Source organism: Pseudoliparis swirei, chromosome 23, assembly GCF_029220125.1.
Source record: "Pseudoliparis swirei isolate HS2019 ecotype Mariana Trench chromosome 23, NWPU_hadal_v1, whole genome shotgun sequence".
Classification (NCBI taxonomy): domain Eukaryota; kingdom Metazoa; phylum Chordata; class Actinopteri; order Perciformes; family Liparidae; genus Pseudoliparis; species Pseudoliparis swirei.
Window position 1 is genome coordinate 19976260 of NC_079410.1, and position 26150 is coordinate 20002409.

At 45.5% G+C, this 26150-nt stretch overlaps 1 protein-coding gene across 2 annotated transcripts in view; it reads left to right on the forward strand.

Moving 5' to 3' along the window:
• LOC130189368 (neurabin-2-like) overlaps positions 1 to 22499 on the forward strand; it is a 29621-nt gene extending 7122 nt beyond the window's left edge. The window contains exons 2-15 of one of the 2 annotated variants that reach the window (XM_056408172.1): positions 105 to 497; positions 1530 to 1729; positions 1808 to 2230; positions 2370 to 3074; positions 13157 to 13289; positions 13681 to 13801; positions 14514 to 14618; positions 15359 to 15494; positions 17648 to 17791; positions 17927 to 17980; positions 18126 to 18257; positions 18966 to 19063; positions 19162 to 19258; positions 19505 to 22499. In XM_056408172.1, the coding sequence (XP_056264147.1) occupies positions 191 to 497; positions 1530 to 1729; positions 1808 to 2230; positions 2370 to 3074; positions 13157 to 13289; positions 13681 to 13801; positions 14514 to 14618; positions 15359 to 15494; positions 17648 to 17791; positions 17927 to 17980; positions 18126 to 18257; positions 18966 to 19063; positions 19162 to 19258; positions 19505 to 19558 (2709 nt within the window). In that variant the 5' untranslated portion in view covers positions 105 to 190 and the 3' untranslated portion in view covers positions 19559 to 22499. Of the gene's footprint in view, positions 1 to 104; positions 498 to 1529; positions 1730 to 1807; positions 2231 to 2369; positions 3075 to 13156; positions 13290 to 13680; positions 13802 to 14513; positions 14619 to 15358; positions 15495 to 17647; positions 17981 to 18125; positions 18258 to 18965; positions 19064 to 19161; positions 19259 to 19504 lie in introns of both variants that reach the window. The other variant, XM_056408171.1, reaches the window with a different exon arrangement.
• The last annotated feature ends 3651 nt before the right edge of the window (positions 22500 to 26150 follow it).

Consider the following 26150-nt stretch of genomic DNA (forward strand, 5'->3'; position numbering starts at 1 on the left):
CACGTCAAACCGAGGAAGAAGTTCGAAGACCAAGCTTTTGGGGTGTGGTTATCCTCATCTGGTTATCTAGATATGACCCATCGATCTGTCTCTGTGTGCTTCAGGAGGTGAATGTCAAACAGCTCCAGGATGCTGCCGTCCTCGTCCTTGCTGACCTGCTGTTCACCGGTGGGCATCTGAGTTACCAAACATGATGAAGACCGAACCCCCGACGGCCACGGGAGGCAACGGGACCTCCGCCGGCAGCGGCAGCTCAAACCTGCGGAGTCCCTCGCCCCACCGCAACGCCTACGAGGCGGGGCTGGCGGCGCTCAAGAAGGCCACGGACCACCTCAATAATGCCGCGAACGGAGGCGCCGGGCCCGTCTCCAAACCCGCTCCTCTGCCTCGCCCGACCGGGAGGGGACGGAAATACGGGTCAAATGTTCACCGCATCAAGAACATGTTCATGCAGATGCAGTCGCCTGGCGACGAGGAGGAGGGAGCCAAAATGATTGGTAATTACCTCCCATGTTCTATTTGGGTCAAAGCCTTTAGAATATACAGTGTGAGGAGAACCCGATGACGATTCCTATGTTGCCGTACTTACATTATGACTCTAATCTCTAGTTTGGACCTGCTTGGTCCAGACTTTGAGCCCTACAAACCCACACAGGTGGACAATTACTATTGCTGACTAGACCTGGAGTCAGGTTGGAATTTGGGTTGAGCTATGTATGTCGTGGACCGCTCACTAAACCCCTTAAATGAACAGACAATCCAATCGTCTACATAGCTTAGCAGTTATAACAAGGCAAGGCCGACCTGTCACATTTTTGATATGTGTAGCTATAATACGAACAATGTTTCGTATCTTAAAAGTTAGTCGAGGTTTACTTTTTTGTTCGTCTTTTATTCTTCTATGGATAAATGTTGGCGCATCATTAGCTGTGCATATGCTTTTTTGGAGTTGCCAGGTTATGCCTTTCCAACATTACATTTATATTAGCAGAACTAATCTGCTCTACGCCGCAACGCAAGAACAATGCTGCTTCTTTTATTTCCAAGCCTTCTAGATTGCTCATCAACTGGCGAGGACCTGTTAGCTTAAGCCTGGCACAGTTTGTGGCCCTCAAACATAATATTCAGACCCTTTGAGAGTGTTCTCTGTTTAAATGTCTGCTAGAGACAGCAGCTAGCTAACGTTATCTTAAGTAGCTAAAGTTAGCGAGCTACAGCTGGCTAACAGCAACGTTCTTTATCGTCATTCTGACTTTTCTTACCAAAGAGTAGCAAATAGGAAAACGTATTATTAGGAGTATTTAAATAGTAACAATGTGCAATGAATAGACAACAGATATTACCCCCATTGAGGACCAACTTTATCTGGTTTATCTGGCTCAACAAAGTGACTGCTGAGCTCCGGAAAGATAGCAACACCACCCCCCGACATCCAATGCGACCGAAACCTGGAATGGTTTCTTTAACTCACCTCTCTTACTTTCCCTTTTGCTGTTAACAATCTCCCCAAATAACCTTGTCACCGGCAGGTATAGTAGAGCAGGTGGTGAAACTGTCCCTGCCGAGGGCATCCAGCCTCAACGAGAAGGTCGACCACAGCGCCCTGCTCAAGCTCGGGTCCACGGTCTCAGAGAGGGTCAACCGCTTTGACACGAAACCGGGCGAAGAGAGCGGGGGCTTCTCCAACCTTCAGGAGACCAGGAGGATCTTCGAACAGCGGACTCTACAGGTCGGAAGGGTATCTGTGTTTCTTACTTGTGCGTTCTGGTTCTGATTCGAGACCATGACTGACTGTTGGCTCCTCCAGGAGAAGCAAGCCGCCACCAACCGGATCTTACTGAAGAAAGAGCGGGCAACGGGTTTCCAGGACAGCCGCCTAGATGTCGTGGCTCGCTTTAACGGCTCCACTGAGGCTTTGGACCGATTGGACGACCCCCCAGCTCCCGCTCCTCTTCCGGCTCCGGCTCCTCTACCGGCTCCTGATCTGGCTCCGGCTCTTCTACCGGCTCCTGATCTGACTCCGGCTCTTCTTCCGGCTCCCGCTACTCTCACCGCTGCCGCAGCTTCGGTCGGGCCCGGTGACGCGGTCAGCCCCACCGTGAGCCAGCTCAGTGCCGTGTTCGAGACCACCGAACCGCCAACCAATGTCCAACCCCCCCAACGTCGGGCAGGCCCTGCCCTGGCACCAAAGCCCAAACCTCCAGCTAGAACGGACGCGACCGGAAGGAAGGTGAGAAGACTTCACTGTCTTTTTTACTATGCGGGAAATCGCAAACTGCGGTACAAGGAAAGGAAATCTTGTTTGGAGGAAAACCAATGAATTGAGTGAATGATTGGACGGACGATCTCTCTCTGTCTTTCTCTCTTAGGGGAAAGTGCTCCCTCCAGGTAAGAAGGACCAGGAGGAGATGGCACAAAGCGGTGGAAGCACCCAGGACGAAGAAGAACCTCAAGAGACTCTAGAGAGGAGCATAGAAGAAGCGATGGCCACCAAGGATATGGAAGGGTCAGAAGACCAGCTCCCCAATTCCTCCTACTCCTCATCATCGTCCTCCTCCTCTTCTTCGGGAGTCAAGCCAGAGTCGGAGGTCCGGCCGACAGCGACTGAAGCCAGGGGCTCAAGTACGGTGCCTGTCCCAGAGCAAGAGCTGCAGGCTGATGAGCACGACGGCTCCACCGGGGGTTCTGAGGCCAGAGCCAGGCTGGTGCAGGCGGAGGTCCACGCCTCACTGGAAAATGGTGAAAAAGAGCATCCGGGTTCCTCTCCCTCCTCCTCGGAGGAGGAGAAAGGAGGGAACTCTGGGAGGAGGAGCGAGGAGGAGGAGGAGAACGATGAGGACGGCTCGAGGAAGGAGGATTACTCGGAGGGCGACCTGGTGGATATCAGCGCGTACAGCGGGCTCGGGGAGGAGGACTCTGGAGGCAGCCAGCTAGACGATGAGGAGGATGAGGAAGAGGAAGAGGAGGAGGAGTACCAGCTGGAGACCAGCTGCCACGAGATCCCGGGTCTACCTGAGGAAGAGGAACCCGCACCACCAAATAGGAAGATTCAGTTCAGCACCGGGCTGATCAGGGTGAGTGAGTTTCTTAGCAACGTAAATGGTCCCACGTCCTCTGGGGAGCATGAACGGTTTCTGGTTAAACACCCTGCGTTTCCTGTATCTTGTCTGTTAGATGGTACATCATCAAGTTATCTTCGATGGTATTCGATTATCTCTCTCACTGACGAAGTATGGTGTCAACGAGACTTCATCGTGACGCGTCGAGACAAGTTTCACAATTCATAGCTCAACCAGCTGACTGCCGCAGTGAGGAAGAGGAGGGGGGGGGGGGGGAGAAGAGCACTACGGTTTAGAAAAGAGCTTGTGTTAAATCAAGATCTGTGTTCAACCAAACACACACACACAGTTTGAGCGAGAGTCAGCAGGAAATTGTGGTGAAATCAACCCGTGTGCGAGTGATGTTACCGGAAGAGGAAGTCAGTGAGTCTTTTCAATCTTTTCCTTTTCTCTCTTAATTTCTTCTTACAGTTTACACGCTATGGTAGACAACAGCGCACACACAAGCACGCACGCACACACACACACGCACATCTTCACTAAACCTATTCAGGTTGTTTCTCCAATTGTAATTTGTCATTATAAGATACCAACTGTCCTGGGTTTGTAATATTTATCAATGTGCAATAATGCAGACGACAGAAGATAATAAGGAGGAACAGGTTTCATTTCAACGCAAGGGCCTGAAGGAATTCTTCATATTTTCGTAAACCGTGGAATATTTAACCTCCGAACCTCTTTAGCCACAGTGCAGCGGCCTGAGGCAGCGCTGGTCACTACCGAGGTAACTGTTGCCGTTAGCTGCCTAGCGAACCGACTCAAACCGGCGTCCGCCGCTAATGTGCGACCACCTGTTCTCTGGTTCAGGAATCCCTTTTGTTCACGATCATAAAACGCACACAAAGCATCCCTACTGTCCCAGTCAGGTTGTTTCTAATCACTGTTACACTGATTGAATTACTTCCACAAAACATAAAGAGACACTCTATTTATTGAAGAGGAAGTGTAATAATCATTTAAGATTGAATTTATTACCGTACTTACTTAAAAAGACTGCAACGAGATCAAGGAATGCAAATGGGAATGTGAGGTGAGGAGTATACAAATATTTATACAGAATTTCCCCCGTTACAAACGTTGCTACAATACCTTATTTATGGACATTTTCAGGATTTAGAAATAAAACAACTTGCATTTACGTGTGACAATACCCTTTTCTACCACATGCCACCTTTTCGTCTCTGGCTAGCTAACGTGACATAAATGACATAGGCTGTGTCTACTACCGCGCACTTAACGAAGTACACTGCGTCGCTGATGAAGTGCTGTCTCAAATGGAACACTTAACCGTTAACCACTTGGCGGAAGTGACGGACGCAAATCTGTTCACAGCACCCGCGAAATTAAGCCGGGAGTGACATATGCAAATCTGCTTGCGATACCCTAACCCTTAAACTGACAAAATGAATGCACTTCTTGCCCTCTTGTTGTCCCTTGTTTACCCTTCTCCACCCCATGTGGAAACTGCGATACCTCCACAATCGCGGCAGGAGCCTCCGCCTTCTGGCTGAAGTCGAGATGGTATATGTAAATTTAATTGTGATTTTGCCTTACCTTCACAGCATAGCTTCATGTAGTAGTTGCAATTAAATTCTCCTCGCTAGGTATGCTAAATTCTCAATTATCTTTGTCAGAAGTAACCTTCTTCTTTGCAATCCACATACACACCATATGGAAATAAAACATGACAAATCTGTACATGTTTGTCCCTAGATTCCAATTAGTTTTAAGAATTATCCACTGAAATGATAGGCATCATCTGCTTGAATTCACAGTAATAGGCCTACTTTGACTGACTGTACTTTTATACACATCTCTGTTGTAGTGAAGTTCACCCTGATACAGGAATCAATTAGCAATTGAACACACAGGCATATTAATTATTGTTACAAACATGCATCAATTCTAATATAAATCAGAAAACGCAATAAAAGACTACAAAACCTCAATGACAACATTTTATTGATAAAATGACTTACATATTAATATAATCTTCCCTTCCCCTCCCCTCCCCACACTCTACAGCAGCCACCCAGTCCCAGGCGGCGCTGCCGTATCAATGTTGCAATGCCACTGCTGGCGTTGTATTGTGATGGCCACAGTGACATGAGGGTGGACTTCAGGCTCACCCGAGTCATTCAACGCCCTCATGGCTGTGCTGGGCACTGACTGACCACGGTTGGGGCCCCGAGATCTCCTGTCTAGTTTTTATTTTTTGGCTTGCCAGCGCCACCTCCTATCGGGTGGTGGCCAGGGCCTTCGACAGGCCCCGGGCTCAATGCATGATGCCAGGGTCCTGAATAACAGCCCCATCTTCTATGAGCAGTCATACCCTCCACCAGGATCAGGGCTCCAGACTGCGACCAAATGGTCGCATTTTGCGCCTAAAATTAGACACAGTGCGAGTAAATTTTTCATCAACTCGCGCATGCGCGACCAGTAAATTAGCAGATTTTTTTTGTTTTTGTTATTAAATATTTTTGTTGCTGACAAACTTGTTCTATACTTCAGCCCACTATAGTTAGCGGTAATGCCTGAATGACTGGTTTGCTAACCGACATTAACTCCAGAAGAAGAAGAAAGGAGACGAAAACCGAAGAAGAAGGCTGGCCTGTGTGTGAGAGCCGGGGGGGGGGGGATGACCACGGTTATAGGCTAATGTGTGAAAAGAGGCGCACCGCAACGGAGACAATGCGACCGGCGTTGGCCGCAGAGTGAGAGGTCAGAGGGGATCCTCACCACCGAGCGGCGTCCCCGTCCCCCGAGTTGAATCTCTGGGTCGACTCAGCCGACTCTCACATGTCTGAGCCCCTAGAGCCTGATGCTCACGGTAAACACATTCGATCGGGAGCGCGAGGGTTTTGAGAAAGTTAGCGGAAGGATTTAAGTGACAACATCCCGTTTTGCAAAGTTAGCGTAAAGAACCACGTGAAACAACATCCGTTTTTCAAAATAAGATGTCGACAAATCATACACGAACATATAAAAGTAAACAATGAACTGATTTTGTATCTTTAGAGATCGTTTCTGAGATTTAGCTTAACATATGCTAACATTAAAACATTTTTACTGGACCAAGGAAGGGTTTATAAAAATTAGTCAGACTTGTGTATGTTAAGAAAAGTCCTGTATATAGATTTCCCCAAGAGTTCCAGGAAAGGAATGATGCAGATGTGTTCCATACATATCTGAAATCCCCTACAATAACAATCAAACAATTGTAATGTATCAATTAGGACATTTTTCAAAGTAAAAGTCCTAAATGTTTAAAGAAATCTGTAATTTCTTTAATGTTTGAGTTGCTTTATATATGTATTTCCTCATAGTCCTCATAGCAATAATGCTACACAAAAAATAGAATGCTTCAATCGACACAGTGATCGGTATTATCGGTGATCGGCAGATACTGATTTCAGTGATCGGTGATCGGCACCAAAAACCTGATCGGTGCATCTCTAGAAACCAACAAATGTTTTGATTGGCCACATCGAAGTGCAACATGCACATGCTCAAGGTATGTTTTTTCTTAAAATATGTTTAAACTCAATACAGTAACTTCTGAAGAGTTCTCTGTTGTGAATGTTTTGCAGTTCATGAAGGCAAAAAGGCATAAGATTGTATATTGTCAAATTATTTATCAGTAATACAGTAGAAATGATGGGAAAACTTTGCAAGTCGATTTATACTGTGCGCAGGGTTTTTCCTGCATAGAGAAAATTTGGGCGAGCCGAGAAGAGTTGTTAACGGGGGGAGGGGGTGCTAGTGAGGAGTGTGCTCACCCGTGTGCGTGGATGTGTGCGCGCATCACGGCAGAGTGGCCAGCTGCTGATCACTCACTCAACATCTCGACTGCATGAATAGATGGTGCGCGCGCAGCGCGCCAACAATTTTGACCCAGGAAAACCCTGTGTGCGCCCCTAAATGTTCTGCTTGCGCCCCTAACATTTTAAGTTAGGGGCCACTGTGCTCCTAGTTAAAAAAGTTAGTCTGGAGCCCTGACCAGGATACTGTATCCTTGGGGATGGTGGCTATCCCTGCCTGTCCCAACCCATCTGCCTCATGACCCCCTTCAGGCAGCCTGTCCGCAACCACCTCCAAGCTACAACTGCTGCCTGTCAAAGGCGAGGTGTGTTGTGGAGAGGTCCTTCGGGATACTGAAGACGCGATGGCGGTCCATCTTCTTAAAGGCCCTGGAGGTGGATGTGAGGTGCCAGAGGTCATTGGAGCCAGATGCAGATGTCGGGAGGGCAGCAGAGGACCAGCAGCACCTCCAGGAAACGTCTCTGGGGCAGGAAACAGAAATAGGATAGCCATTCAGTGCTCTGTCCCAGACCACGATTACATTAAAATTAATACATACACGACATTAAAAAAAAACCACACAACGATGATTGAAAGCTACAATTATTTCTAGAAGGATAAGCTTAGATAGCTATCGTAACGGTATTAATTATCGGGCGGCGTGTGGGCAAACGCACGCGGTGTCATGTTAACCTGTTATTAAACTGAGCATATCCATTGTTAATCCATTATTAAAATTGCTATTTCGATTGGTTAACAGAACAGCCGTTGTTTAACACTGTCCGATGACTGACATAGATATCTGTCGTCGGACTTGCCGCTGGAGCAAGCGCCTGGAGCCGACCTGCCCCCGCTCGTCAAGCGGAAAGTGTCCGATAAAAGTGCACCTTCGTCGGACTGGCAAGAGGACCCAGCTAGCTTATCATAACTGCCATGCAGATCCAATGGCATCTAATGCTACCTAGGTATGCTCACTAATCTGAGAATGGCATGTTAGTAGTACATTGTAATACCAGTACAATGTGTAATTACCGCTGATACTTACATTTACGGTCTGTAGCTTCGTGGTCTACCGCTTGTGCTGTCCGCCATTGTTTTAGAAATAAAATGAAAAGCTGGCGAAAGGGCTCCTCCTCTTCCGATACGTAGCCAAGATGGCGGCCGTTTAGGGCGAGTAGTGTCCATCGTTTTACACTACATTTTTTGCCCGTTTGCAGTGCACCATCTGGGTACTTTCAGTGCACTGAATTCTGCTGGTTTTTTCAGTGGCGCACTTCGAACACTGAAAGTCAGCTCGAAGTGCTCAAGTGCGCGGTAGTAGACACAGCCATAGTCTGGCTTATATGGTGTCCCACCATAAACAATTTTTAAACACACAAGCAGCTCAGGTAAAAAGTTGAATCCCACCTCACACAAGCAACATTAGATTTTATGTGTTGACATTAAAAAAAGCATTAAACATTAACGTTGCAAAAAAGTTAAGTCCGCATGTTTAAAACCGGAACGTTAGCTGTTTAAAAAGGTAAAGTTAGCATGAAAAAAAAGTACTGTTAGTACTAAAAACAATAACGTTAGCATTTCACAGAAGCCCTACTACTCGCATCACATTAACTACTTAATGAATGATAAAAAAAGAAAACTTAAGTTTACCTGTATATATAAGACATTAAAGAATAACTGGTGCTGTGAAGAAGGAAAAGAATACTGAGCCTTGGAGATTTACAGACTATTCAAACTGTCCCTCTACACTTCACTGCAAATTCACATTTTAATGCTGGACATTTGAAAAGCACCCATAAAGGATTTAACATGACAGAATATCATGGGAAAGCAGAATGAGAGACAAAGTGTGACTCGCCTCACGGCGTTATGCGTCCGGCAGCAGGTAACTGAGCCCCTGAACTGAGACTCCGTGGCTCGGCACGTTGGCTGATGTTGCGCAATTTTTTTCAAAACCTGTTGATAATTGTTGTTGACATCAAGAGAGCACAAACCTCCTCCGGCACCCAGCTAGTCTCTCACCGGGCCCCCGCGGCACGTCGTCTTGTTAAAAGAAAAAAGAAGAAAAACAACAGGCCCCACATTTGATCATCCGACACTTTCTCATGACGCAACAATCGGTGAGGAGTAATAAATGATCAATCGCAGCCTGGAGGAAACCGGTCTCTGTAGCTCGGTGGTCCCGCTGCTCACCTCACACAGCCTGGACCGAGCCGAGGCCCGCACAAGGCCACCTTTGTGCCTCTGCAAAAATCTGTTGGAATTTAGCCGGGTGTGTTTGCTCTCCTTGAAAACGCACGTGTACTCACACACACACACACACACACACACACCAACTCAAAAACACACAAAGGCAGGGGAAGCTGATTGATAAGAACCACAAAGTGGAGCTTTGTGTGGAAGAAATGACACCAGGTGTGTGTGTTTGTGTGTGTGTGTTGATGTGAACTGAATAGCTAATTGAGTCAACCTATTTTCCTCAAGGATTTTCGGGATGCACTACATCCTAATTGAGATGATAAAAGTGTGATTGGGGTGGTGTCGTGACTGGAACGTCCGGAGGCTTTTGGCTTCTTCACCTGCAGCATGAACGGCTCTATTAATAAAATGCTCGGCTCGATTTTTTTCGGCAACCGAAGGACGAAAGTTAGAAAAACCCTGAAGCAGTTTAGTTTATTCTCACAGTATGACATTGTAAAGCAGCTAATGTAGTTTGTTTTGTGATAATTTAGAGGATATCGCTATTTATTGGAGAATTTGTAGGTACCCGAATGGAGTTTTTAAATATCATTTGAATCAAATTCAATGAATTTGTGATACAACTTCCTCTCCTTTGAGTCCAGACTCAATTCCCCTCTTAAAAAAGTGCGTGATATTTGCAAATGTTCACATTTTTAGAATTGGAACTAACTCTGACAAAGTACTTCTGTTCATTATTCAAGCCGTCGATTTAACATGACACAAATTATATTTAAGCGTGAAGTTATTATGTCGTGTATGTAGGTCCGATCCACGATCTTATTTACAGTCAGGATGTACTTACGCCGAGCGACCCTGTGATGATGTATAACTAATCATGACTGGTTCTTTATGCCCATCTCCAGGGATATTCCAATCAATAAATAGTCTGCTATTCAAGCTGTAAAGTGCCTTTGGAAACACGCGGCGCTCAGTCTGAACACTGGCCGCTCTGTTTAAGTGCAGCATTAATTAACGGATTTATCAAGTGACTTGGATTTGAGAAACAATCTGACAACTGTCTCTCGGAGATGGCAGATATACTGTTATCACATAAAACCTGACGACCTAATGAATCCATTGCTTGATCCAAACTTCGGCGAAAATTCGGCGAGGGGTAAATCTTCCGTGGTCCCTTGACCTCTCACCTCAAGATATGTGAATGAAACTGGGTTCTTTGATACCCACAAGTCTCCCCTTTTTGCTTTGCATGCATATAAATGTGTTATTTTCGCATATTTTAATATTTCGGCACATGAATTGACTATAAAATAGAAAGCCGAGCTTCTTATGGTTCCCATGAGCCCGGCTGTCATCAGCTGTGATAATGGAGCCAGTTCATTTTAGCGAGACCATTTTAAAAAAAACTTTTGGAAATGACCTATTATTTAACAAATAGTTCCGACCAAGCGAACTGATTGGTGAGGTACTCATTCAGAACGTGCTCAATCCAGTAAAAATATTACCCCGATATTTCTATGACGACATTGTATCTTATGACTGCCAGAGCTGGAGCAAAATTGGTGGTTTTGTTGTTAATTTTGATTTCTGTGTTGTTGTAAAATGCGACGACGCTTAAACGCCACCAAAACTAATATTTGTACCTCATGTTTGCCTGGCAATGAGTTTCATATGTTGGCTCCAAACTAAAAGCTCTGAAAATATAAGGGGCAGTAAAAATTGAATGCAACATACACATATGTGTATATCTCGCTCTCTCTATATATATAATATATTTTTGTATAAGTATATATCTGTATATATAAGTGTGCATGTGTATATGTATATTTATATATATATATATATGTGTATGTATATATTATGTACGTATATATCTATATATATACGTAGTATATATCTGTCAGATATCTTCGTCAGAATGATTTTGCTGACGTGACTGATTTATTTTCCAGTTATTAGTCAGATGCCATGCATTTCCATGGAAACAGCGACAACACTTGCAAAAACCACAACATCCTTTTGAGAGTGAATTGCCCCACCATATAAACTCACTCTGACTATTTATTTGTGTATTTATTTGTTGACCGTAACAGTGTGAGATGTTTCCACAGCCTCATGAAGCTTTACAGCCACACACTCGAGGCCAAAGGTCATTCGGAGGTTCTGCTCTCCATTTCTGTTGACAGTGAGCGGCTTTCTGATCGATCGCCGCTCAATTACTGAAAACCAAGGCCTTGGTGTCTCAATGTGGTATTTTGGAGGGATTGGTGATCCGTTCTATCAATTTCCAAGTGGACAAAAACTGTCAAAATTGGAGCGTCACATGAGTGGAGCCACACTGCCAAACTCATATATATATATATATATATATATATATATAGAGAGAGAGAGAGATATACATATATGTATGTTGCAGTCAATTTATACTGCCCCTTATATTTTCAGAGCTTTTATTTTGGAGCCAAAATATGAAACTCATTGCCAGGCAAACATGAGGTAAACATATTAGTTTCGGTGGCGTTTAAGCGTCGTCGCCTTTTACAACAACACAGAAATCAAAATCCATGTGAGTGAGGAATAAAGTGGTGAGCTGCTGCTTGTAAATTGAAAACCCTTTTGTGTATCGTTGACACTGGCGACATCGTTTGTGTTGACCATAACCAAGCTGGAGTGTGATAGCAGTGTTTCTCACGAATATCCATCTGGCACCGACGGCCCTGAAGTCGACTGAACAAAAAAGAAAGGAAACAAAAAGGCCTGCAATATACAAGATGAGCAGTTGAAATACTGAAATAAAATGTATAAAATACTACAGATACAAGTGTATCTGTAGTATTGGTAGGGCGTTATAAGGGACCGTTGATGAATCAGGTCTCGGTGTGGATCTTCTTCACAACGACACGGATCAAACTGAAACGCTCCCACGAGCTCTGACTGCGTTTTAGGGGTGAGCTTTCCATTTTTGCTGTTGTTCCACCTGTTGTCTGTGATTTCATTGTGTGCTCTTGTGTTGGTAGAGGGTGTGTGTCCAGGGAAGTCTCAAACTTCATGGACGGACACACACACACACACACACACACATGCATACACACAGACAGCTTTAAAGTTACTCAACAGGAAGGAAACATGACGAGAGGAAGCAGTTTAACAATCACGCCCTCTGACCCTGTTTGTGTCACAGTGTGTGTGTGTGTGTGTGCCAAACACACACACACTCACATATACTGTAACAAGCACATCCTACACAAAAAGGCCTCTCTCTGTATGTCGTCTCACAAACATGAGCATATCTGCCAGACAGACAGAGAGAGAGACGGGAGAGGGGAGGTAGGAGAGAGAGAGCGGGTCAGTGCCAAACTCGCACTGGGCAAGCCTGCGGTTGCCGCGGAAACAAAGTCACGGGATCGTGGAGATGGTCACCGGGGAGACAGATGCTGCTGACCTTCTAGAGAGGGGGGAGGGGCGCAATGGAGAATGGAAGAAAAGAGGAGAAAAGTTTGAGGCTTTCCATCCTCTGAAAGGGAGTTTAAAAATATTTATTTATTTACTGCAATATTAGTCATCGCTGGTTTTATTGCCCGGTGCCGCTCGCTCAAAGGTGCAACGGCTCGAATCTGATTGGGACTTCCTGTGGTCCAATCAAGACAACGCAGACGGCGTTGGTCCTGGGCCGCTGCGGGACACGTATGCTGATGATGTACGAGGAAGGGAGACGTCGTGACGCCGTTCCTTCAAAGGAGATGTCGAAGTATACAGACTGACACGCCGCAATGATCGGGCAGCTACATACTTTTGTAAAAAAACAAAAAGGTAACTGCAGTACCTCCTGCATTAATCCCACGGCTGTAGAACAGAAAGGACCAAATGTAGCTGCTGTAATAGTTTAGGACGAGGAGTTGCAAACCCACATGATCACTCACATGATGATGATATGATACATTCATTCACTATATTTGTCATAAACGTCATCATCATCACTCGTGCACCACTGTAACACACTGCTGACCTTTCACCCCCGCCCCCCCCGCCCCGTGTAGGTGTTCACCACCTACTCCAACGAGGACTATGATCGGCGTAACGACGACGTCGACCCCATGGCGGCGTCGGCCGAGTACGAGCTGGAGAAACGAGTGGAAAAGCTGGACCTGTTTCCTGTAGAGCTGGTGAAAGGTACACACACACACACACACACACCTTTACAACCAGTGGGAGTCAAGCCTCTTGTGTAACTGCACGCATGCACACAGCCGACTGGGCCTGAGTAGTTGGACGCTCACTGTCTCCTAACAAGTCCATAATCCCTTTATGGGATTACACTCAGCGCGGATTAGCCTAATTAGCAGCGTGTAATTCTGAAGGTAACGGATGGGAACCAGCAACCGTCTTGTGTGTGTGTGTGTGTGTGTGTGTGTGTTTTATGGCACGCAGTGGAGAGGAAGACGGGAAAGTCATTGTGTAAATCTATAAAGATGCAAGATACAAGTCAGCGGTGATATTTAAATTGTGTGTGTGTGTGTGTGTGTGCGTGTGTGTGTGTGTGTGTGCGTGTGTGTGTCTCCAGACAGCGAGGGTCTGGGTATCAGCATCATCGGCATGGGGGCGGGAGCCGACATGGGTCTGGAGAAGCTGGGGATCTTTGTGAAGACGGTCACCGACGGAGGAGCTGCCCAGAGAGACGGCAGGTACCCTGTCCACCCGGCCTCCACGAGTCCTGCCCAGCAATTCTCATGGGGGGGGGGGGGGGGGGGGATGTGACACCTTATCTGCACCGGCACCTCACTTGCGGCATCGAATCCGGTTCAAGTAACGGAGCCGTTGGACCTCATCCGGCCACGGCGGCCGACGGGGAGCCGTTTGTGTGACGCGAGCCGTCAGAGATGACGTAACGTTGAAGGCCACACGCCTCGGCTCCACGGCGACGATTCTGCTTTTTTATAAATCTCCACTGTTATTCAAATCCTCACGTTTTGAGGATGTAAGCATCATAATAATCATATTAATAAACCTTTCCTACAAGAAATGCAGCATTAAGTGTTTTACGATGAAGAAAATATACAACACTCTTGCAAAAATATGATATATATTCTATAAAATATATTAGATATGGAATGCATGACATAAAATGGGAAAAAACACTATATATAACAGTGAAAAACACACTAATAATAATAATAATATTAAAACCAGAACCCATTTTTGCATCATGCACACACACATGAATCAAGCATCAAAAGGTTCCTTTTCTTTTCTCCATCAGTGGTGGAGATTTGAGGTTATTAAGCGTTCATTCCTTCCCCCCGAGTGCGCTCTCCTCCAGTCTTACACAAACGAGTGATGATGAGAGTTGACGGTGAGACGTCATGGCGTTCACACAGCTGCTGCTTTTGTCTCCAGGATCCTGGTGAACGACCTCATCGTGGAGGTCGACGGGACCAGCCTGGTCGGTGTCACTCAGAGCCTCGCTGCCTCCGTCCTCCGCAACACCACCGGCACCATCAGGTCTGACACACACACTCTGTCTCTGTCTGTCCTGCACACACACACACACACTGTGTTTACAGTGGGTGCTGTTTATTTTGGGGGTTTGAAGCTGTGTTTTTTTCTTCTGTTTTTTAATAATTATTATCTTTATTTAAAAGGGACCATGTACAGTTAAAAAATAAATGTCACCATTCGGGTGTAGCTTCAGCTAATTTGCATCCGTAGTCCCCTGACAGACAATACAACATAAAACATAAAACAATAACACATAGTATATTTGTTAATAGTAGGCAAAGTTACAGTACATCATTTTAAATTTAAGAAGACCATACCATTCAAAAGTAAGTATTAAAAACCATTAAAAGCAAGTAATAAAAACCTTTCAAAGTAAGTAATACACACTGTCAAAAGTAAGTAATAAAAACCATTAAAAGTAAGTAATACGAGCCATAATAGTTTTGCTCAATGAGTACAGCGCTGACAACAGACTTGTGATATAAATTGCATATTTCGCTGGTGTTTTGGTTGGTGCATGATCAAGTTCTCAGGTTCGTGCTGGATGCATTTAATCTTCTTTTTTTGCAGTTGAAATGATGTAAATACATTATTTTCTTGATTTTCTGCATGTGTGTGAGATTTGCACTGGAAAAAAATAATGTCTCCGGCTTTTGCAGTCGCCGCGCATTTGAGTTTCTTGTATTTATCATCGTGACATCGTGTTTAATCCTTTTTTATTTCATTTTTTTTTTCTCTCCCAGTTTCGTGATTGGTCGGGAGAAGCCGGGGGAGCAGAGCGAGGTGGCTCAGCTGATCCAGCAGACTCTGGAGCAGGAGAAGTGGCAGCGGGACATGATGGAGCAGAGATACAAGCAGTACATGGACGACGACGAGGAGGTGGGCGGCGCTCGAACCGACGGGCCCAAACAAAATGCATTTCATTCTGACGGTCCTTAACACCGGGTCGAACGGCGCTGAACGTAAATACAGCAACGACTAGACGGGGAATTAGAGCGGCAGAGTCAGTGCCATCAAACTCACGGCTGAAAATGTCACTGAAGGCCATCAGCTGAAGGTGCATGCATGCAGGTGCATGCAGCGTTCATGTTCGACGGTTACTCTCTTGCTGCACATTTTGGGCCTGATTATAATTTCTTTACAGCGAGCTTCTATAAAAGGAATTAGAACGAATTGATTTCTAATTTGAAAATGACAGCAGTGTCTCACCAGGACCGCCACGTGGCGATGTAGGAATGTCCGCAAATCGGACTCGACAGCCACAGAGAGGGCGCTCAGCAGCGCAGAGGACACGCTCCAGTTTCAAGAGGCCCGATGAATCATAATAATAACAATTATTAAGTCAAATGTTCTGATTCTGACACCAGTTCTTCTTTTTCTGGAGGTCAGGGAGTTTCACATTCACCGGTCACTGTGGAGGGTGATGGAGGAGGAGTAGGGTGTGATGGGAAGAGGAGGTGGGATGAGGAGGAGGAGGAGCAGGGTGTGATGGGAAGAGGAGGTGGGATGAGGAGGAGGAGCAGGGTGTGATGGGAGGAGGAGGAGAAGGGTGTGATGGAAGGTGGAGGAACAGGGTGTGATGGAAGGTGGTGGAACAGGGTGTGATGGGAGGAGGAGGAACAGGGTGTGATGGAAGGTGGAGGAACAGGGTGCGATGGGAGGAGGAGGAGGAGGAGGAGGAGAAGGGTGTGATGGAAGGTGGAGGAACAGGGTGTGATGGAAGGTGGAGGAACAGGGTGTGATGGAAGGTGGAGGAACAGGGTGTGATGGGAGGTGGAGGAACAGGGTGTGATGGAAGGTGGAGGAACAGGGTGTGATGGAAGGTGGAGGAACAGGGTGTGATGGAAGGTGGTGGAACAGGGTGTGATGGAAGGTGGAGGAACAGGGTGTGATGGGAGGTGGTGGAACAGGGTGTGATGGGAGGAGGAGGAACAGGGTGTGATGGAAGGTGGAGGAACAGGGTGTGATGTAAGGTGGAGGAACAGGGTGTGATGGGAGGAGGAGGAACAGGGTGTGATGGAAGGTGGAGGAACAGGGTGCGATGGGAGGAGGAGGAGGAGGAGGAGAAGGGTGTGATGGAAGGTGGAGGAACAGGGTGTGATGGAAGGTGGAGGAACAGGGTGTCATGGAAGGTGGAGGAACAGGGTGTGATGGGAGGTGGAGGAACAGGGTGTGATGGGAGGAGGAGGAACAGGGTGTGATGGAAGGTGGAGGAACAGGGTGTGATGTAAGGTGGAGGAACAGGGTGTGATGGGAGGAGGAGGAACAGGGTGCGATGGAAGGTGGAGGAACAGGGTGTGATGTAAGGTGGAGGAACAGGGTGTGATGGGAGGAGGAGAAACAGGGTGTGATGGAAGGTGGAGGAACAGGGTGTGATGGAAGGTAGAGGAACAGGGTGTGATGGGAGGAGGAGGAACAGGGTGCGATGGAAGGTGGAGGAACAGGGTGTGATGGGAGGTGGAGGAACAGGGTGTGATGGAAGGTGGAGGAACAGGGTGTGATGTACTTTAAAAAGGCTCCTGTCGATATCTATACCCTTTTTATGACACATACTCTCAAAATGATATCATACAACTTATGAGGAGCGAAAGGAGTGAAAGTGGGGTGCAGAAGAGGGGGGGTGGACTTTGTTTATGTTTAACTTGTTATCTACAGGTAACATTTTAAAGAAAATTGGGAAAAGCTTATTGTCTTCCTCATGTCTGTAGCTAGCTCATGTCCTCATGTTAAGCTAGTTAGCTTAGCTTAGCATTAAAAGACATTCTGTAACCGCTAGCCTGGCTCTTATCAAAGCTGACTAAATGTGCCCACCGGCACCTCTAAAGCTCAACAAGCGGCTCTGAGCCCTGGCATGAAACCACAACTTGTTGTTCACCTTTACCCTTTTTAATGTGTTATTCTTTTAAGCTAAGCTAACTAGCGTTAGCTTCATATTAGCCGAGTGGTATCAATCTTCTCGGCGACAAAACAAGTGAGCGCATCGCCGAATGCAGAGTTCTCCTCTTCATCTTTCCCCCGTCTCTACTCTGCAGACGGGTGAATATGCGACCGACGAGGAGGAGGAGATGAGCCCCGTGTTTCCCAACTCCATCGAGGTTTTCGACCTGGCCGAGAAGCAGGACACGCTGTCTCCTGTGGAGCTGGACCCCGAGAAGCTGGCGCACAAGTTCAAGGAGGTGCGCCAGATTTTTGACCCTATAGGATGCTGGAATGAACGATTTGATTGGTTCCCTTCACTCGTGTGTGTGTGTGTGTGTCTGTTCTCCAAACCGATCGTGCCTTTTGTGTTTGTTGTTGTTCTCCACCTGCAGCTCCAGATCAAACACGCAGTAACGCAGGCGGAGATCCAGCTGCTGAAGAGGAAGGTGAGAATGTTCTGTCTCTTCTCGGTGTGCGGGACAGAAACACAGTGCATCATATCAATCATATAACACCAGAACCACGGCTGACTTAACGCTGGCTCTGCCTCCCACGCACCACCTCCTCCTCCTCCTCCTTTTTGACCTCCAGCTGGCCCATACGGAGCAGGATAAGTTGCGTTGGCGGATGGAGCGTGCTCAGTTGGAGCAAAACATCCGGGACAGTAAAGAGAGGATGGAGAAGCTGGAGGGCTACTGGATGGAGGCACAGTCGCTGTGTAAGGTAATTCAAGAGAGAGAAGGGTCAAGAGAAGCGAGAAGAAAACCATCAGGTAGCAATTTATCAATTACTTTGGCCTTGTTCAAGAATGGATTTTGTCATGTTTGTTTTCTAACTTTGAGAGTTTAACCTCAGCTCCTATAATAAGTCTATATATTAAACTGCATCGCCTAAAAAACAGACACTCATGTCTCTTAAAGACAAACATGTCCCCATTAAAGTCCATTAAAACACGTTTTTTGATCCGTGTGGCGATTACAGCACAAACTCCCACTTTCAATCCAAACCCCGCCTTCTAAATGTGACGTTTCACTATTTTTCACCACATCGAGCTATTTTTCTCCTGTTTGCCCAGCGGGACGAATTACATGCTATTTTGAATTAATTATGGAGCACTTCCGTGTTTGATATTATACTTTAAAATCAATGTTGCTACAAAACCCAGAATGTCAGAATAAATGTCAATAAAAAACATCATCCGAGTATACAGAACATATATGAATTGGGAATTCCGGAAAGAGTTTCTGAAACTAATATTTGGTAGTTATGATCCGGGCTGAATATAAAATCTCGTGGGAGTAGAGAATATTATTAATATTTAATGTGATGGTATTTTTCCAAAAGGTTTGTCAGCTCACATGTGTTCATATTTCAATGTATTCACTGACGGTGTGTAAATACACGGAGTGTGTGCGCTTGTGTGTCCTTCAGGCGGTGGACGAACACCTGAAGGAAACTCAGGGTCAGTACCAAACCCTCGAGAGGAAATACAGCAAAGCCAAGAGGCTGATCAAAGAGTACCAGCAGAAGTAAGCAAGCAGAGATGCATTCACGGTTTCAAGAGAGACGGAGAGAAAGACATCGAAGCTTTAACGTGCTCGTGTGTGTGTGTGTGTGTGTGCCGTAGGGAGATCGAGTACCTGAAAAAGGAGACGGCTCAGCGTCGGGCGGAAGAAGAGAGCGAGGCAACACACAAAGAGGAGGCGGACAACTTGCAGGAAACGGTGAGTTAAAAATAGTCACCTGTGTTTTTATTTATTATCTGTTCACTTTAACATTTTTCACGAAATGAAACGCCACAAATTCGCTCCTTTCCATTGGGAGTGTTTTTTAAAAAAATGCAGCGCTTATCCAGCTTTTCTTAAAATAACCGGTCCTTGCTACTGGTTGTTTACATTTTAAATTCCAGTCAAAGCAGTGACCTTTCCTGTGTGACCTCATCTGTCTGATCGGAGAATGCTTTTCAACAGATTGACGACCTGGAGACCAAAGTGGATGCCCTGAAGACCCCCAACCCCTCCTAGACTGCTGCTACGCCCAACAACCTGTCTGACCGGAAGGGGAGGAGCTCCGCCTTCACTCATTTTATTCCAATCAACCATTTGCTGCACGGACAGGTAGTGGGGGGGGAGGGGCGGGCGGAGGGAGACTGGATGGGAGGACGTCCGTGCTCTTGTCAGCCAATCCCTGCGATACCCAGAATCCTCCTTGTGTGTCTTCCCGGCTCGGCAATCAACGCGGAGAAAAAAACCACCACATTCGACGACCCAGTGCGTCACGTACCGGACGATCCGCTTCTCCTCTCTTCCAATGACCTTCACCGGATTCCAATTCATATGAGAAAAAAGCGCTTTTATTGAACAGGCTCGTCACAAAGTGCTTTTATAGGGTGACACAGAACGCAGCGGGAACAAAGGACCGGGGACGTCTTTCGCTTGTTGTCGTGCGACTTTTAAAGCGAGGTGGTTGCTGAAAAGCGTTCCCTTTTTTCAATGTTTATTCCGGGGGGGGGGGGGGGACCGGACTGGATTCTCACGGAGAGGACAAGACCACAGCAACCGGAAAACAACAAACACGTCGAAGAGAAAAGACAACACTCTGAAGTGGAGCCTCGGTTAGTAACACGCAGCAGCAGCAACGGCAACTTTGAAAGGAAATAGCCACCACCTGCTGACAGTTAAGTAATAGAAACTACAAAAGAAGATGGCCGACACATTTCCCATTAGGGCCAAAAACAGCCCCCCCCCCCCCCCCTGGCCTCCTCTTTTCTAGCGGTGGGAGGAATCAGGCGGCGGCCGGCTCTTCAGGGCTGAACTGTGGCGGCAACCCGTTTGTATATTATCCCACGCGTGTATTTAAAAGTGTTTTTGGGTCCCACGGCCGAGAGTCCGGCGGTGCGATGAGCCCCAAACGACCAGGAAGTGGTTCCCCAATTCAGTCGCTTTTCTATCAACATCGACGGCAAACAGGGTGCGAGGAGTCGACCGCGCGCTCCGAGAGCTTCTGATGGAGTTTACTACGGTATCTGTGGGTTTACATGCACACCACCCGTCTGTTTATTCATCAGTCATGGACTACATCTTTTCAGTTGGTGCAGGGTTTTTTCAGAAATCTTCATGCAGGATTTTTTTTTTCACAACAAAAAAACGTATTATGCTATTTTGAATACGCACATCGGTGTTGTGAAGCTTTACAGCTTCGGGTTGCACTCGCGTCACGAGAAACTGAATATTCAGTTCACGGCGGATATGAACGACAGATATGATCTCCTGAGGTGCACTTTATCAGACGGGCAAACATTTCCTGGAGGCGACGCCGCTCTGCAAACACTCTCATTGGTCGAGGTGAACTCGAAGTGGGTGGAGCTCAAAGTTTCTGAGCGATGCCAGACTTCTGAGAGTTAAAAAAGAATTAGAATCTGTTCACCATGTATCTGACAGTTTTATATATATATATATATGCATACTTTTATACAAATACATAAGTAAACAAACAAAGATGCTTAAATGTGCTTTTTAACAACTCTGTATGATGTTGAATAAAGATAAATAGTTTGTGCTCATTTATGGGCAAAATATTTAAAAGTAACTGTTCCCAAAGGACCTCAAACTATTGTTGGTATTTCTGAACTAGCTCCTCTTACTTATCAGTTCAAATTAGCCAACACTGTTGGCTACTAAGGAAGTAAAGAAATTAATAAATAATTCAAATTATTTGTTTGAAGTAGAAGCTATTGATTACTGAATTTGGAATTTAAAGACTACTGAATTTATAGCATTTTGTGTTTGACTTAGAAATCCATCTGTCTGACTGTGGTTCCAAATCTCCTAGAGTGGTACAATTATGTACAAAGAAAGAAAGAAAGAGGTCTGATCGATTCCTTCAGGCGCCACTGATTTATCGTCTCGAAGTAACCGACTTTATTTTGATGCAGGTCAGACAGTTTTTTCTGTTTGTATGTAATATTTCAGTGCGACACAGACTTTAACTTTGAGTATTCAGTACATTTCACAATGATCTTTTCAGCGTCTTATGAAATTAATCAATCTTATGACCATTCTTTGCTTCTGCAGCCGGTATCGGTATCAGTCAGGCTATAACCGCTAGTTATCTACGTTAGCTACTTATCTACGTTAGCTCCTTAGTTAGCCTTTCTGATTTTTTAATCCTGTAACTCCATATCTGCTGATGTAGCCTACTTAGTCGTTGCCATTTCTATTTGTATTGATATTTCTCTCAGTATTAGCCCTCTGATCGGCTCGTAGAGCCTCGTTGTGAGGATGGTGTTGCCTCGAGGAAATGTTTGCTGAACTAGATTTCAACGTGTCGTTCAGAAAAGCGTGTGCATGCAAACACACTCCACATCTCCTGTATCCCGCCCAAAGGAGAGGGCCCCAGTGCCAGTATTATGAATTTATGCCTGACATAGTCCAAATATGGGTCGAATACAAAAGTGTTGCTGAGGTATTAAAGGTCACATCATTCCTTCTGGAACCCAAAGACCACTGGAGGTTCTGGGTCAGCTGCATACAGATTTTTTTTGTATTGATTTCTTTTGTTTTTTAAATTATAATGTCTCTTCTAAACAAATTGAATAAGTTGCAAAAAGTCAAAGACACACAGCAATTTCTTTTTTGGGTCACAAAATGTATGTAGTTGTGGAAATAGCAAATGAAGACATTTTGTCCAAACAGTCTCTGTTTATCCAATATGATTACAGATTTAATGATTCTAATTTGACTACTATCCAGTAGCTGGTGATGACTTTTTGGTATTCCAAATATGAGGCTCATATTTTGCATGTGGATGACACAATGTGAGACGGTGTGTTGAACGGACCAATGGGGCATTTTGCCGCTCGTTCACCACGGCAACTATTCAGAGTTTGTGCATGTCTTCATCGAGATAACACAGCTTGCTGGCAAGCTCCCATTTGGTCGCATCAATTAAAAACACTGAATACCACATCGCCTCCGTTAGGCTGTTCAAGTTATCGCCGATAATGTATGCGAAGCAAAATAATTTCTTTTCATGTTTTCCAGAGAATTAAGTTGGGTTGAATTCTTCTCCTCTAGCACCACCTTCTGGTCAAACTTTCAATTAGTTCAATATTTTCAAGACCTTGTCTGTCATGCTGATTAGCCGTTAGCATGCTGACACACGCCGAGGCGAACGTTACACCTGCTGAACATCAGCATGTCGACAACGTCCCCGTGAGCATGTTGGCACGTTGGCATGAGCATCGAGCCTCAAAGCACCGCCTTGATAGAGCCACTCGTGTGGCCGTAGACTCTGTCGTCTTGCTGATATTATACAATATTCAAAGAAATATTCTGTTTGTTTGTCATCCTGAAAAAACACCGGGAAAAAAAAGGTTCACAAATAATTGCCCCAAACATTTGCGAACGTTTTTTTTCTTTCTGTCACGTGAAAATCCAATCTAATGTTGCACTTTTCAAGCATACAAATTGTTACCGGTTGTACAGACATGCCTTTTGAAATGAGGTGTTTGCTCTTAAAAACGTTTGTTGTGTGCTGACCAATTACCGGTCCCTGTTTACTGTACCAGCTCCCGACCTTCACCTCTGACCTCCAGGAAATAATCAGTGTTAGATTTTCAGTGACTTGTGGGAGCAAATAAGCTTGTGTAGTGCTCGGCTCACGAACTGTTGGGGAATTGTGTGGTCGCGAACAGGAACTGGTGGGATGATCCAGGAAGTCAGCGTTGCACTGGTTCCCTCCACAAAAGAGCCAATAGGGGTGATCTGTCAGTACATTTTGGATATTGCAGAAATCTGTTCAGCAAGATCGTCCTCTCAAATGAAAAACACGTTCATGTTTTTTGAGGGTGTGGATGCAATTGAGAAGCTAACGTCGGGCTTTAACCCTTGTGTTGCCTTCGGGTCAATTTGACCCGATTCAATGTTTCACCCTCCTGTCGCCTGCTTCAATATGAATATGACCCAATGTTATTTAACCTCTCTATATTATTTTTATTATATTTTTATTTACCCTTGAGGTCAATCCCACCCCAGCAAAAAATTCCAGGAAATAGAATTAATATTGTTTTCCAAGTTTAAGTGTGAGGTACTTATGTTTGTTGTTTGACTCCGAAAAAGAACACCGACATTAAATTTGATCAAATTCATTATTGAGGCGGGCGACAAGGTTAAATATTGAATCGGGTCAAAATGACCCGAAGGCAACACAAGGGTTAAACTCATTTAGTCGCATGTTAAGCAGCCACATTGTTGACATGTAAAAGCCTCCAAATTGGCGGGAGGGGGGTATTTGCTGACGTATTTTACATTATAATCTCTTCGATATTTGTCTAACAAAAAAAAACTTTAAGAAAAACAATTGACTGGCGGGAACCATGAAGTGCAAAAACGCTGACTCATGCTTTTAGGACCTGGGCTCATTAAACTTGATGTACTAATATCATGATATAAGTATTTTCGAGTTCGACAAGGGGGAGCGAGTAGTATAAAGGATGTTTTCATTGTGTGAAGCCAAGTATTAGTCCAACACGTGCAGTATATATATATATATATATATATATATGAACGTTGTAGTCCTGTTGGACAGAAGCAAAGGGGCTTCGAGAGCATTTTCCTTATTAGAGGAATCAAAATCAGCCATAAGCAACTCACTTTTGGGTATTTTTCACTTGGGTATTTTTTATTAGTCTCATCTCCTTCGTCCGACTAAATGTGAGCTGAGCAGTTTTCCGTTTCATCAGCAGGTCAGGTCACTTTCACGTCACCTCGCCACCCATGACTCGTCCTCATTAGTTTAGCGTGCTGCTTTTCGCCTTCACGAGGCCTTCCCACGTGCGCTAGCTGTAGCTGACTGTCACCGTGGTTACCCACCACTCATTTAAAACAGTGTTTAAAACAGTGTTTAAAGAGCGTTTGCCGGTGAAGACACGCCGCCATGTTGGACAGACGGATTGTAGCGCCGCAACATTTACATATCGACGCCTTTCCCCCACGTTACGTTATTTATCTACACTGCTTCATGTCCCCCCCCCCCCCCCCCCCCCCGGTGGCCTCCGAGCAGCCCTGTGCGGAGGTGAGAGGGTTTAGTGCCTTGCTTAAAGGGTGAAGGATAATAGTTGAGAGTGGGGAGCGCGCGCCCACCCGCTCGTCAGACCTGTCTCAAAACGGACCGTTACACTTTCTCACACTTCGACAACTGGCACGTCGTTATGTCCCGTGACCATCGGCAACCAGACTTTAAACACGTCTCCGTTCGTGGCGTCAGCTTGTGCTGACGTGATGGGGTCATACAACTCGGGGGAGAGGCGTTCACAGTGCAACACAAAAGCACCCCCAACTTCTTGGCTTCCCTAAAACACCCGCGACACCAGGGAGGGGCGGGGCGATCTGACACGGCGCTGACTCGACCTCTTTCGGGTCTGGCTACAGATTTCCATCTCTGCCTGGTTCTGTTCTGTAGTCCAATGCCGCCATGTTTGTCCGAAACAATACCGTGTCTGTCAGCATTAATAAATAAACGAGATATGTTGAACAAGAAAGTGGTGGCTTTAAATCAGCAGGTGTGTGTGTGTGTGTGTGTGTGCGTGTGTGTGTGTGAGAAAAGAGGATTCTAACCTGAGGAGTTTCAGTCAGGATTTAGAAAACACCACAGCACCGAGACAGCACTGGTGAAAATTACAAATGACCTCTTAATGGCAGCAGATAAAGGACTCCTCTCTGTCCTGGTCTTGTTAGACCTTAGTGCTGCATTCGACACCATTGACCATGACATCCTGTTACAGAGACTGGAGCAGTCGATTGGCATTTCAGGCACGGCACTAAGTTGGTTTAAATCCTATTTATCAGATCGATCTCAGTTTGTATTTGTAAACGATGACGCCTCGATAACCACCAACGTTAATCACGGAGTTCCACAAGGTTCTGTGCTTGGACCAATTTTATTTACCTTATACATGCTTCCTTTGGGCAATATTATCAGGAAACACTCCATAAACTTTCATTGTTATGCAGATGATACTCAACTATATCTATCGATAAAACCAGAGGAGAGCAACCAACTAAGTAAAATTCAAGCATGTCTTAAAGACATAAAAACATGGATGACCTGCAACTTCTTGATGTTAAACTCAGACAAAACCGAAGTAATTTTACTCTGAGCACCTCAGAGATCAATTATCTGGTGATGTGGTTTCTGTAGACGGCATTGCCCTAGCATCCAACACCACTGTAAAGAATTTCGGCGTTATCTTTGATCGGGACTTGTCCTTTAACTCCCACGTAAAGCATATCTCAAGGACTGCATTCTTTCATCTACATAATATTTCAAAAATCAGGCACATCTTGTCTCAAAAAGATGCAGAAAAATTGGTTCACGCGTTCGTTACTTCGAGACTGGATTACTGCAACTCCTTTTTATCAGGCTGCTCTAATAAGTCTCTTAGGTCCCTCCAGTTGATCCAGAATGCTGCAGCTCGTGTTCTCACTAAAACTAAGAAAAGAGATCACATCACTCCTGCACTAGCTGCTCTGCACTGGCTCCCAGTAAAATCAAGAATCACTTTAAAAATTCTTCTCTTAACGTACAAAGCCTTGATTGGTGATGCACCATCATATC